Below are 15,333 nucleotides of genomic sequence, written 5' to 3' on the forward strand. Positions count from 1 at the left end.
TGGCCTCATGGCTGAAACAACACACCTTCAACACTATAGATGTAGAGCGTCAAAGGGCATAATAGAATAAAAAATAAATATATGTGTGTAAGTGCAGTTGACCCTTCAACAACGTAGTGTGGACCACTCTTATAGGTGGATTTCTTCCGGCAAATGCTGTACAGTACCAGAGGTGTATTTTCTCTTCCTTGTGATTTTTCTTAATGATGTCTTCTAACACATAATGTACAAGACATTTATATATATTTTAAGACTTATTTTGTATAAGACATATATAAAGTATGTCCTAATCAACTATTATGTCATCATAAGGTTTCCAGTCAACAGTAGCCTATTAGCAGTTAACTTTCTGGGAAATCAAAAGTCATACTGGGACGTTTTAACCGCAGGGGAGTGGGAGTCAGTGTTCCTGACCCTTGCATTGTTCAAGGGTCAACTGTAAATATATATAATATATTTATTTATAACAGGGAAATAATAGAAGCACAAAGACTCCAAAAGCTAAATGGAAGGATCCTCCCTGGACATGTTGGATCAATTCCAACATCCTTAAGAATAGTAGGTATACTGACCAGATCCATGACAAATCTATAATAACCCACTCATTCACCATGATGCTCAATATACTCATTCATTGGCTAAAAAGAATTCTTAAAAGTCAGTAGTAAGAAAACAAATTATGGGGCCAAAGACCTTATGAGATAGCTCATGAGAGAAGATCTATAGAATGGCAAATAACTATATGAAGAGATGCTCCTCATCGTCTGGTGTTGGAAATGCAAATTAAGACATCCACTGCACACCTTTCAGAACTGTCCAAATCCAGATCACAACTGTCATTCTCTGCTGGTGGGAATGCAAGATGGCGCACCCACTTTGGAAGACAGTTTGGCAGTTTCTTATGAAACTAAAGACGCTCTTACCATAAGATCCAGCAATCATGTTATTTGGTATTTACTCAGAGAAGCTGAAGATACATCCACACAAAAACCTTCCCGTGGGTGTTTATAGCAGATTTGCTCAAAATTACTAAAATGTGGAAGTAGCCAAGATATCTTCAGTAGGTGAATGGATAAATAAGCTGTGGTCCATCCAGACATGGGATATTAGTCAGCACTAAGAAGAAATGAGCCGCCAAAGCTTGAAAAGACATGAAGGGACCTTAAAATGCATATTATTAAATGAAAGAACCTGACCTAAAAAGGCTTTGTATGTATTGTGTGCTTCCACTTTATGACGTTCAGGGAAAGGCAAAATCATGGAGACAGTGAGATTAGTGGTTGCCAGGGGTTGGAGAGGAGAGAGAGATGAGCAAGTAGAGCTCAGGGCATTTTTAGGGTTTCTGTATCACACTACAGTGATAGCTCTTTGCCTTTATACATGTGTCATAACCCATAGAATATGTACCACCAAGAGAGATCGCTCACGTAAACTTTGGACTCTGGGCGGTTATGATGTGACAAAGTAGGTTCACTGACTGTCACAAAGGTACCACTCTTGGGGATGTTGATAATTCGGGAGCATATGCAGATGTGGGGGCGGGGGTACATGAGGAATCTTTACACCTTCTCTATTTTGCTGTGAACCTAAAACTCCTCTACAAAAATGAAGTATATTTAAAAAGTACAATTCATTGGTCGTATTGCCAGGGCATAACCACGTTTCTCTGAATACCAGTAAATAAAAGAATCATGCTTTTCTCCCACTTTCCCTATATGCACTGAATTTCAGAGTAGTTTCAAAACTTGATGAGTTTTTATGAAATTCCAGATAATGAATGCAGAGGGAATGACAACAGGCAATCAGCATTTTTCTGTAGAGCCCCAAATGGAGTCCTAGATACAGGAGATCATCACCAATGGTTTTTAAACATCAGTTGGAAAGCCTGGTAGATATCTTTTCATGAATGGTGGGATGAATTACCACCTGAATCCAATGTTCAATCACTATTAAGATAAATCAAAATAAAACAGGGCAGGAGGGGCCTCCTGGTGATTTCGATGCCTGCTAACATGCAGAAATATTGCTTCCCATGAATATTTATCTGATTTTTCTAACATATCAATGACATGTGCGAGAAGTATTTTATAACAGAAAAGATCTTGTCATTATTTTAACTTGCTTTCTCCCTAGATCAGCAGATCACTGTATTTGATATTCACTAAAATTGTACAATCTTTCTGAATGTATGTGCCTACACCCTACCCAAAGCAATTCATTAAGAATCTCTAGCAGTGGTGCTTAGGCATGAAAATTTCTTAAAAGATGCCCAGATGTTTAGCGTGGGCAGGGAGGGTAATCAACTATTTGGTATTACCCAACTCTTGGAAACTAAGATGTATTTAACCATAGACATAACCCAAGAATCAAGAAATACTGGTAACTGAAAAGAATCTCTGTTTCAGAGGGACAAATAAAATAAGGTGTAAAAAGCTCTTTGTAAATGATAAAAGGTAATTTTGCATGAAGAGTTTGCCTGTTATTTGAAGGTTTTATTTAAATGCCATGGTCAATTAAATCATGTTTTTCTTCATTTGATTTTTCTTGTCCTGAAAGCATTTAAAAGTAAAATTCCACTCAGAAATAAAAAATGTGTTCCACATAATGGGATCTTTCTTGCAAACTGAACATAATGCCATGTTTTAGAATCATCCTGTTGATCATTAGCCATGATTCCACATTGAGCAAGTTGGACAGAGTGCCATCTTGGCTAATCCAGGTTCTCCCTAGGATGAGGAATATTAGTTGGATTTTAAATCAACCTTGGATAATTACACAAAAAGTATTCCATTTTTCCATCATTTGCTCTTAACTCCACTCAAGGTAGACACATTCTGGTGGTGCTTTACTGACGTAGATGTAGATTCCAAAACAACAACGTCAAAGTAATGTTAAGGCATCTAACAGCTTAAGTGCTATTGTGGACATTTTCAAGGACCTTTACTCTTAGGTTTTCAGATCTCATAGCCCCCCATGGGCAGGACTGGTGTCTTCATACAGCAGACATTTATTTCTCATACTTATGGAGGCTGGAAGAGGAAGGTGTAAAAAGCTCTTTGGTCTTTTTAAAAAGCAGCTTGGTCTTGTTCTGGGGAGAGGACCGTCTTGCAGGTTGCAGACTCCTGACTTCTGGTTACATCCTTGCATGGCTAGCTCTATGGCTTCTTCTTGTAGGTCACCAATCCTATTCATGGATTAGGCTCCACCCTCATGACCTAATCATCTTCCAAAGGTACCACTTCCTAATAATAAACCTTGGGGATTAGGATTTCAACACAAGAATGTGGGGGCAACAAAAGTTTTCGGTCCATTGGAAGAGGAAATGGAAGGGGAGGTAGCATTGGTCCCTCAGTATAGGTATCATAACCTTATTAAGTGGGTTTAGCCCAATGTATAGATAACATACCTTATGAACACTACAATTCAAAATATTTCCCACCCAGGGACTTATAGCTTCCTAGAGTTTCTGTTTGGGGCGATGGAAAAATTTTGGAAATAGACATGGTGATGGTTGCACATCACTGTGAATATAATTAATCATATTTACTTGTGCACTTAGAAATGATGAAAGCAGAAAAATGTATACTGCACACACATTACTTCATATGATTTTTTGTTTTAGTTTTGTTCAACTTAAGGACAGTGTGAGGCAGCATGTGAATATAAAACCCCACACATTTTTTTCCTCAAAAATAAACCAGATTCCCTCATAGAGACACAAAACAAACAGGGACTTTCAGGTGCCTGAGGTAAGCATTAGTTTGGTCACAATTTCTAGCAGACAAAGCAAAAAACATTTTTTTAAAGACAAAGAAACATTTGATTTGGGGATTTTTATATCCCGCAAGAGAAAGCTTTTCCCTTTTCCTTCTGCTTCTTTAGGATATGGGGTTGGTGATGATAGAGGAGGTAGTGCCTGAAGGTTGCTATTTCTCTCTTTTCTTTGGTGGCTGGCTTTCACTGATGACATTAAGAAAAATATACCAAAGTCTGAGATGACCTTGCTCAGTGGAGAGTCTGCTCATTATGTGTAATGACTGCCTACATTCCTGCGCCTAGAAAAATACTACCTTGGTAGTTGCTCGGATTATTCTTTAAAAAAACCACCTTTGGATGGCAACATCTGTCAAAGGCCCTTGGAATGCCAGAGATTCCACTTCTGTGGTCTGGGATGGAGCCTAACCTGTGTCCATTCTTCCTGAGAACTCAGGGTGGTTCCGATGAATCCCTTACACGAGTTCCGAGATAGCCCAACCTTTCCTGGCTCCGAGCACCATGGCAGCTGGGAGAGGATGGTCCTAGCTCACCCAGGGAGCACAGTGCAGGATGCAGAACTGCCTGTAGGTGTGTTTGGGAGACAAAGGGACACCTGTGCCTGGAGGTGCCCAATGGTCTCTCTTTCTCGTTCACTCTCAATGTAGCCAAGTCACATATTGCGAGGCAGCTTATGGTCATGTGGTAGAAGCATCTGGAAGAGGGACTGAGCACATTTCCCTCTGAGCCCCTACTCTAAAAGGGCACTTTCTGCCCTTGTATGTGAGGTTTGGCAACCTTGAAACTGTTGTGATGGTAATGAAATGAGTCTACGCTATGCTTTAGCCTTTGAAATCATTGTAGCTTTCCTTCTATCTGTGTATTCATCCATCCATCCCTCCATCCATCATCTATCTCATCTATCTATCCATCTACTATCCATCTCTTTATCATTCATTGATCCATCCATCCCTCCATCCACCATCTATCTCATCTACCTATCTACCTATCATCTATCTATCTATCTATCCATCCATCTCTTCATCATTCCATCAATCCATCTATCTATCCATCCATCATCATATCTCATCTATCCATCTATTCATCCATCATCTATCTCATCTATCCATCTATTCATCTATCTATTCATCTATCCATCCATCCATCCATCCATACATCTCATCTGCATGCCCATCCATCCATTTGACTGTCTGTCCATCCATCATCTATCTTATCTATCTATCTATCTATCTATCTATCTATCTATCTATCTATATTTCAACCTCTAAAACTACACAGTAAGAAATCGTGTGGTATGAAGGTTTGTGGTAATTTGTTACAGCCACAATAGGAAACTAATATGCTATATCATTTAATTTGTATTTGTTTGTTGTTGACCTAGCTATGTTAGAATATGAGTTTCAGGCAGTTGAAGATATGGTTTACCTGGTTCATTGCTACAGCTTCAGCACAAGGATAATGAGTGCCTAGAATGTTGTAGGCACCCATGAAGATCTGATGAATTGAGCCATATTTGAGTTAAATAAATTAATGCTATGTGCCTGCTAAATATTTTATCTTCATTATTATAAGATCTGTGTTTTCTTCCACAATTGACTCCAACTCTGGTTCTGCTTTTGTTTTTTTGGCCATTGCAAGGTTAATGATATTTGGTTGAATCCAAGGGTAATGGCCAAAATTCGGTGGACCCATTGTGGGCTCTACATGCTGTCTGTGCAGGGAAGACTTGATATGTTCTTGACTGGGAAATGGCTTTGTGTAAGCAAAAGTTGGCGAGATAACATTTCCTAAGTGGAGAATCAGCACAACTAGAGCTGCATACTGTCTAATCTTTAAGAACAGAGAGTTATTGGGTTGCCTGGCTGGCTTAGTCATTATAGCATGTGACTCTTGATCTGGGGTTGTGAGTTTGAGCCCCACATTGGTTGTAGAGATTACTTAAAAATAAAATCTTAAGAAAGGAGTAGAAAATTATCCTCTTATTGAGATGAATTTACTCATACCTGTTTTTGTTATATGATCTGTCTAGTATTTTTGTATGTTATTTTTTCAGTGAGAAATCTTAATTTCTGCCTTTTAAATTTCTCAGAAAAGCCTTCCCTGCATCTTCAAGTGCCACTAGGATATTTATCAAAAATGACGATGGCAATTATAACAATAAATGTTAGTACAGTAAGAGGTAGAATGGGACGTCCTAGCTGCTCACAAATCAGGAGGATCTCCTGTTCATTGAACACAGAATTGCAAAGAGCTTGTATCCAGCCCTTAGTGAAATAGTCTTCAATTTGTACATGAGATTAGATTTGAGTCTTAGGAAATACACCCCACGTCTGTGTTGTGGTTGTGGGTAAACACCACAGCTGTGTGCAAATGCGGCAGCCATCTTGCGGAAGAAAAATAGCAAAGGCAGCAAAAACATTGATCTTAGAATAGTCGTGAATATAATATATAATAAGTGAGAATGTAACGAACCAGAGCTTCAACCAAAGGGACAGCTTTAGCATGCCATACGTAGACTATATACACACTTTCCCTTCCCTCAATTTGGGAATATATCATCTTCAACAACCTTTCTGTTCCCCAAACTACACATTTCCATTGGGATTTTGGCTCTTTCACAGGTTAGTTACCATGCTTGCTTCTTACTCATGTGTGTGCTGATTCATCTAAGATCTCCTTGTTTGTTCTTAAAACAATTTCCTATTCTGGGTTCCAAGTTTGCCAGAGAAAACCAATGCTGGAGAGCTTGGGGATATTTCTGGGCACGGAAGAAGATTATGTGAGCTAGGAGATAATGTTGGATTTTGATAGAGTTGAAAAAGAATGCATTGTCCTTATTATATTTAATCGTTCTGGTGATCTCATGGAAAAATAAGAACAGACCAGATTCATTCTGGTCTGCCCCCAGAGAGTACCTAGCAGTGAGTACTACTAAATACCACTAGTATCTCCATCACCATGCTTGTTAGCAGTTGAGAATAGAAAAGCATATCTAAACACAGCAGCATATTTTGAATTAGCATACTTTAAGAGAGATTGTGACAATTATGTCTCATATTTATAAATGTATAGTATTGTATAAACTGTCTTTTCTCATATATGTACTTTACAGGCCTAAGAATACCATACAGGTACAAAAAATGTATCCTCTGTGTGCTTTAGAAATATACTTTAATGGAAAAAATAGGACTTTCAATTCTAATCAGTTTTTAAATATTTTTTTTTTATTTTGAACATGTTGCTTGGGTCATTGTGGGTACATATAAATGTTGGTGCAATGGCATCTCCATAATTCACAGCATGAGTAAAAGCCATAATATGTTGTTGGTGGTGTTTTTCTTTTCTTTGATTTTCTCTTTAAACTTCAAGCATATAATGAACACTTAATAAATAGAATTAGGGACGCCTGGGTGGCTCAGCGGTTGAGCGTCTGCCTTTGGCTCAAGGCGTGATCCCGGAGTCCCAGGATTGAGTCTCGCATCGGCCTCTCTGCATGGAGCCTGCTTCTCCCTCTGATTATGTCCCTGCCTCTCTCTCTCTGTGTCTCTCATGAATTAATAAATAAAATATTTTAAAAATATATAAATAAATTTAAAATAAACAGAATTAAATGCATATGCGTTACCTTTATGCAAAATCATTTCATAAACAACATGTGCACTCGGACAGCATAGAACCTTTCTCTGCCACCTGCATGATCTTAAAGTCTGAGTCTAAGTAGACCAGTAATCAGTATTCCCCCTGGACCCATTTCATTTACTGGAAGGGCATCTCTCCATACTTGAGTGCATAGGGGAAACAAATAAGTAGCAGCATGTCTGATATCAAGGAAGTCAAAGTAGTCGCTGACCATGTGTATACAGCAGACACAGTGCTTTTATATGTGCTTTCTCCATTTAATTCCCCCAAGCAGTGCTATGGGATAACAATTCCCTTCTCAATCCCACGTTTGAGAAAAGTGGGACTTTGAGATCTTAAATTACATGCCCTAGGTGTCACCATAGATTCCAACTCAATGGTGAGTGACTCTGAACCCAGTGCAAACAGTAACCCGCTACTGAACGACAAGCTTGTATCCTTCCTAGAGAGTGGAAAGTTCTGTAATAGAAATTCACTGCAAGAAATTTACCGAGCTGAGAGATTGGAAGCAATCAGGACACTTTTGAGAAGGGACCCCCATTGGGAGATCAAAACAAGGATGCCAGATTCTTACTTCAAGGGTTGGGGCAGGGGGGGATGGGGTTGGTCTACAGGTCGCGCTGCGCTGGGTGAGCAAACAGTGAAGCCAGGTCTAAAGGGGACAGTCAAAAAAGTAACATAGTCTAATCGTATGCTAAAGAACAAATGTAGGACATGGTCAGGGATATGGACATGGCACCTAAGGAATGGCCCTGCAAGTCCCACTAAGGCATTTGACTTAAAACATACGTGTGTGTGTGTGTGTGTGTGTGTGTGTGTGTGTGTGTGTGTGGTTGTTACAGAAGAGCTACACACTGAAATTTTTTTCTATATTTAGAATTAAGCGTGGAAAATCAGCTATAATCACATTCCCAGAATTAAACAGTATTAAATGTTAGATTTCCTTCCAGAGTTTATATTTTATACCTCGCTTGATTACGTGAATAAAAATGGGATCATACGACCCAGTATTCAGCAACTCATTGTTTTCCCTTGAGAGCTCTCAGATGTGTTTCTGTGTCTCCACAAATGAAGATCCTCCCATTACGTGGTTCAGCCAACAGAATTCATGCAACATATCTTTTATTCATCAACACTGAGATTGCTGTCATCTCTTATTTTCGAAATTACAATCAATAAGAATTGATCCTTGGGATCAATAGATATCAAAATCAAAAGATCCTTGGGATCCTTATAGATATAGAATTTCATGGTCAAAGGGTTTCAGGTTTTCATCTTCATGGTATGGAAGTGGGTTGGAAGCAGCCAGGAGAGAGGAGTGAACTGGAGGTCTTGTCTTGGGTATTGAGGTGACGGCCCAGCAGAGTGATGAGGTGGATGAGCAGTTTCAGAAATTAAATCAAAAGCATTTGACGGCCAATTGAATTCAAGTCTCACAAATCTAGAGGAATGTTCCAGTACGGGGTTTCAAATGGAAACGCATCTAAAGTTGGCTCAGAGGGGATTTGGTTCCAGACTGGTTGGTCATCGCCACACCTCCGTCACTGTGAAAATCATGAAATAATTACCTTCACATTTTGATCTGTATTGTGTAATAAACAAAACTGTGCTTATTATTTTGCATTTTTGTCTCCAGAATGGTTTGGTTTTAGTTTGTGATTTAATATAATTTCAGCTAATGTACTTTAAAAACTACCTGGGCAGCCTTGCAAAATATTGTGTGGGGATATAGTATATTTTATGGAAATAATGGAAGGAATCCCTTAAACAACTTAACAGGCCCTGTATCTGGGAACATGTGCCATAGAAATCATATGTCTTCATAATTGTCTGAGATTTATTCTACTGACGTTGCAAATAGATTTTGACCTTGTGTACTCTTGATGTGATAATTAAATACAGGAGGTTACGACTTGTGTCATTTTAAGTATACTAAAAACGACGAATAGAGACACTACATTTCAAGAGCTTTCCCCCATCAGGCTCACAGAATGGAAATATATACCTTTTCTTCCCTTTGTGTCCATCCTGTATAGGTATAGACCCTTTTGTTAAATCATACACGATTCCACTAGGAAAACTTACGTTTCACGTTTTAGTAAACGCAGCCAGTGAATGATTTCTTCTAAACCTCAGGGAGTATGGATTTGCATTTATTTGGCTGATTTTCATTTTATACCTCTGCCCTCATTCTTATCACACATTTCTTTCTGGGCTCGTTTATGTGACCTAAAGTAAATTCTATGTCTCATCGAAGAATTCTTATGCAAACATTCCTTTTTGCTTCCACACACACACACATATAGGAGTGAGGTGTTATGACTTAATAAGTGCTAGTGATTTGCCAATCCTCATGCTGCTCTGTATCTATATACACATCACATATTTATATACATGTAGGCTCTCACAGAATGACCTATTTATACACATACTTTTTTAAAAAGGATTTTATTTATTTATTCTTGAGAGACAGAGAGAGAGAGAGAGGCGGAGGGAGAAGCAGGGTCCATGCAGGGAGCCCGATGCAGGACTCGATCCCGGGACTCCAGGATCATGCCCTGGGCCGAAGGCAGGTGCCAAACCACTGAGCCACTCTACATCCTACATACATTATAGAAATATGTATATGCATATATGACCTACATATACACATATGTGTACATATACAAGCAACAAGAATTAATTTACTCTCAATTATATTTCAGGAATTCTTTTAGAAGTACGGTTGAGGGTCTAGTTCTACCAATTACAGGTGAATACACACTCTAAAAAATATAAGATATATTGTTCTGCATTCACGGAGTAGTTACCTTCTGGTTCACAGTCACCAAAAAAAGGTCTTCTGTGCCTATGTAATGAATTATCTCCTAAAAGAATATGGATTGGACCAGTAGAGTCCTATTACAACTGAACAAAATGGCAACCACAGCTGACACCATTAGGCTTCTAACCGTTGACCTGCAGTGCATGGACAGCCACGTGAGCGGAATCCTTCTAAACCCTACCGTGCAATTTGGAAGATCAAGAAACTTTTAGATTGCCGTCACCTATCATAAAAGCCTGAAACTTTCTATCCTAGCGCCAGCAGGATAGACCAAGTACAGTACTTCATTTTTATATGATATCCATTGGGTTCAACATGCAGGGAGAACATGTGATTTCCGATTTTTAGCCATTTCTCATGGACTATATTTTAAAATAACCGCTCGACAACTGAGCATATCTCTTGTGTGTATGTGTATAAATATTTATTTTTTATATTTATTTTTATATATTTATATTTATAGATTTTATATATATATATTGTTGCTATTGTTCTTGTTCCTTCCTGTGCTCAGAATGAATCTTGGTCTCAATCTAGTGACTATATGTCTGAGTTCGAGGGTCTGTTTTGTATCTCTCTCTCATTGTCCCCTCGTTGGGGTGGGGTGGGGGGCGGACTGATTTACAACCTTCATTTCAGAGACCTTAAGTCTCAAAAAGCCGAACGTTTCATCTGCTGAAATGCTTAGAGGATTTGCAGCCAACAGTGCTTATCAGTGAAAGGGGCCATTTGTTCAAGATCTCTGGTTCTAGCCAGCAAGGGGCTGCTTCTATTAATTCATCTACGGCCTATATGGGAAGTTCTGTCCTCCGCGGCCGGACAGCACCAGCGCTGAGCCCTGGTGATGTGCCTGGCTGTTTCCAAACGGCTCTCACGTTCATAGACTTCCACCAGAGAAAACCCATACACATCTTGTACGTGGATTCTAGCAAACCCCACCTTTCCACAGTCCGAGTAGGAAAGGCATACACTCTTGCAGAGAAAATACAATTGCTTGCATTCATTCTGTACCTGCCTTGAGTGGAAACTCTGCCTTGTGATTGTTTTAAATTACAAGAGAAGGGGGAACAAAAGTCCCTGGATGTTGCAGTAAATGAAGATTCTGTGGCAGAAACTATGGAAACACCAACTTCAAAAAAAAAAAAAAAAAAAAAACCCACGTCCATTTGCTGAACTTCAGAGATGCATAGAGGAGCTGTTTCCCTCAGGACTTTTTGGAAGGAGTTCAGAATCGCAAAGATCAAACCTTTCAATAGGAGGCTGTTAGAAAAGCTAAGATTTGCCAGGGTATAGAATATTAATTAGCCTGGCATTTGAGAGGTTACAACAGACATGTTTTGCTCGGGAGGGGCTCCAATTTAATAAAGGCCGGTGATTTACCGTATGTTGCAAATCCTCACGGTGCTCCACGGAAACAAAATAAGCAAATAGGTCATTCTGGGCGAGCTGACAGAGAGGGAGAGGCGGTGGAGGAAGGATGTGTTAAAGACAGAGCAGTGCTGCCAGAAAATTACTGGAGCCTTTAGGAATTAATCACCTCTTTCCTTAATGGGGAAAGAGAGGCTTGTCTTATGGTTATTATACGGCACCCAAACTGCCATTAGGAGCCCGTTTCATACATAAAGCTGCATGAAAGGGGCTTTTCTCCCAAGTAGAGCGCGATGCATTTTATGAGAAACTGTGTAAAAGGTTGCATGATGAATGCCAGAGCCAGGGAACATTCGCTGGCATGAAACGCTAATTAGTAATTGCTAATTAAATGAGGGAGGGGTTGGTAACGTCTGAACATTCTCACTAATCACAGCTAATCTCTGCTCCATCCCTGTGAACGCTGGAGAAGCCTGAATCTGCGGGACGTGCCATAAATGCACAACCTTGCAGGTTTCGTCTTGCATCTGTCTGCAGCAGATACAGGAGACTGTGAGGTCTGATCGTTGCAACTGGAGAACCAAAAAAAAAAAAAAATACCAAAAACAACAACAAAAAACCAAAAAGGAAAAAAAAAAAGAAGAAGAAGAAGAAAAGAAAAAGCCTTCCCATTGCTTTTTTTTTTTTTAAACCAGCCCCTGCATTTCTGATACCCTCTGAGCTCACAACTCTGCATTTTTCTCAGGTGCCCAGAGAAGGAAGCCTCGCCCCCTCAGCTGCTATAACGCTTCATCTTCTACTTATTTTGTTTTAGGTTTTAGAAGCCGGCACTCGAGAGCTCCTTAGATTGCTGTCAGCTTTGCTTAGAGATGGGGTTTGATGGAATCGGTTGTGATTCACGTTGTTTCAGGGCCTGAATCACTCTATATTCACATCAACACTGCAGCAGGTGGCCTCAGCAACTTAATAACTTAATAAGCAGTAATTGAAATGAGGTGAATGGCGTGGCCCTTGCAAACAAGAAGCGGAACGGGGAAATATCATAATTGGGTGTTTGGGGGCAGGGGTGAATAACAAAGTAAAATGGTTAAAAACAACCCAAAACTTTTTGTGACTTGCTTTTTTATTATTTTTTTGTCAGAAGACTTTTGCAAGATGGGAGGGAATATAAAGCTGGATTAATGTTTGTGTATTAAATTAACCTTGGCAGCTGCTTTATAAAATAGTTGTAGTTTTGAATTTGAGCAGGGCAGTACCTAAAATGACTTCAAACATCAGAGGGAAACCTTTTTTTTTTTTTTTTTTTTCCAGGTCAGGATCTTTTTGCCACATGAGAGCAACAGGCAAGGAGTCCAATGTCGGTGTGATCCCTTTGCTCTCATAAATGCCTTATTTGCAGCGTCTAATGGGGAATTAGGAATTTGATGCTTTGAGTGTAACTAGTTCCTCCAGTTACAGAATCTTCCATCTTTTTAAAATAAAACATACCAGTTCATACTGTTTTAGGGACACTTGGAGTGATTTGAATATGCATTGTCATTTGGCTAAGATGAAAGACTAATGCATTTCTGTGAGATTCGAGTATCGTTCCTATAGGGGAAAGACAGAGGCGCATGCTAAGTAAGAGTGGGATCTCATCATGTCTATCATTTACTTTGAAACATAAACATTAAAAGGAATTACATCAAAATATCAGTAACAAATTCAATGTCAGAATGCCCCACCTTGCTTTTGTTTAGACATGCACACTCTCTCAAACCCAGACAAAAACACATTCCCCCAGCCCAATGCATGCCATGATTTTCCCCCAGGAAAAAAAAACAAAAACATCTTTTAGGAGATGCCCTGAAAAACTCCTTTTAGGAGAGTTTCTCACATTGCAACCAACGTGTGCACAGGAGTGATAAGTTGCATCCCATAAAATTTATAATCTCTGGTATGATAAAAATAAATAAATATTAATATATTTATATTATATTAAATATATAAGTATATAATATATTTAATATTATAAATATTTTATGCTGATTGTGTCAGATATGGGAGCCCCATACCAAGTCACAGATGAGACGTTTTATCATAGGGTGCACAGAAACAATAGTTATCATAACACTGATTTACACCACATAATCCGTCCCACCATGAAAAAGGCTCTCCAGTGGTCCTTCTCATTTCCAAGGAGAACAGCCAAGGACGAACGGGGTAAACCAGGAGATGTGTTTTCAAGTGCCAGCGATGCGCATGTCCTTTTTGATGGATGACAACCCAACATATCCTGTGTTCTCTTGTAGGGTTTTTAAGTACCGGTGACCAGGCGGCCAAAGGCAACTACGGGCTCCTGGACCAGATCCAGGCGCTGCGGTGGATTGAGGAGAATGTCGGGGCCTTTGGCGGGGATCCCAAGCGAGTGACCATCTTCGGCTCGGGCGCGGGGGCTTCTTGTGTCAGCTTGTTGACCCTGTCGCACTATTCAGAAGGTAATAAGGGCATCCCTGCGTGGCTGCGCGACCCCCCAGGGCTGAGAAACAAACACACATCGAGTTCACATCCGAGGTGCCGGGTGGTGGGGTTGCCCTACGTCTCTCTTGCAACCTCCACCAAAAGTCCCCAAAATGACGTGGACTCCCGTGCTTCTAAGTCACCTGTCTTTCCCCGTTAACCATGATGCTGGTTGCGACAAGGGCGACAAAATGACCTCGTTAGAAAGACCAGCAGTTTGCACCTGCCTTTCTGACTCGATTCGGTCAATTTTCAATTTTATCATTTTGGTCAACTTTACATTCGGTCAACTTCTCATCTCAGTTTGAGAAAGGTAACACAGAAGACAGTTACGTGGCTAACGGTTGGAGATTTGTACATTTGGTGAACAACGTGGCCCCTGACCGTGTGATTTTTAAAAGTCACTTGTCTGGCTTGCATGGGTGGCTTCATCCATTAAGCATCCAACTCTTGATCTCAGCCCAGGTCAGGATCTCAGGGTCTTGTGATCGTGCCCTGTGTCAGGCTGTATGCTGGCATGGAGTCTACTTATGAATCTCTCCCTCTGCCACTCCCCCTGCTTAAAAAAAAATTAAATTATTTTTAAAAAGCCAGATTCACCCTAACTCATGGTGGCTTCTTCAAGTCCATTGGTGAACTGTAGACTGAAGGTGACCTTGAAGCTCACCTACTCAAAGCCATCATTTATAGAAAGGAAATGGACGCTGAGAGAGGTTGCACAACTGTGTAGGGTCACACAGCAAGCAACACAGCCAGGAAAGAACCCAAGCTTCCCAGACCCCGATTGAAACCTCTTTCCTTCATTCTCCTCCGGCTATTAAATATCGGGGAAAAACGGAGGTAGTCTTGATCTTCTGTGCAGAATAGACTTGCCCTGCGGGTTCACGAACATCCGTGCACAGAACAACTCTTGGGACATTCCCGATTGCCTCTCCTATGTGCTGTTTTACTTATCAATCGCATTTCCCCTTTCATCTTCTGTTAAGACCATCACATTTCCTCTGAAGGTATTCGGGGGGCCTTAGGAAATTAAAAAAAAAAAAGTTCAGCTTGAGTAGGAACTCTAACCAGTCGCGCACACCGATGTGACATGTGGATTATGAGCGTAGTTAAAGACATTCAGAATTCACCTGTCAATAAGATGCTCAGTGCAGGAACCATGAGCAACCATCAATCAAGTCGAAGCTGACAAGGTTGTAGATCATTTCATAATATCTAAGGAGAGGTCA

General features: G+C 40.0%; 1 protein-coding gene across 12 annotated transcripts in view; it reads left to right on the plus strand.

The window, feature by feature from the left end:
• Positions 1-15,333, plus strand: part of NLGN4X (neuroligin 4 X-linked) — a 361,845-nt gene that overhangs the window by 322,692 nt on the left and 23,820 nt on the right. For all 12 annotated transcript variants that reach the window (XR_013374957.1, XM_077889032.1, XM_077889033.1 and 9 more), the window contains one exon: positions 13,897-14,082. Coding sequence is in view for 11 of the 12 variants with exons in the window: in XM_077889032.1 (XP_077745158.1) it covers positions 13,897-14,082 (186 nt within the window). In the remaining variant the exon portion in view is untranslated. The remainder of the gene's footprint in view (positions 1-13,896; positions 14,083-15,333) is intronic.

This window comes from Canis aureus, chromosome X (genome assembly GCF_053574225.1).
Source record: "Canis aureus isolate CA01 chromosome X, VMU_Caureus_v.1.0, whole genome shotgun sequence".
Taxonomy (NCBI): Eukaryota; Metazoa; Chordata; class Mammalia; order Carnivora; family Canidae; genus Canis; species Canis aureus.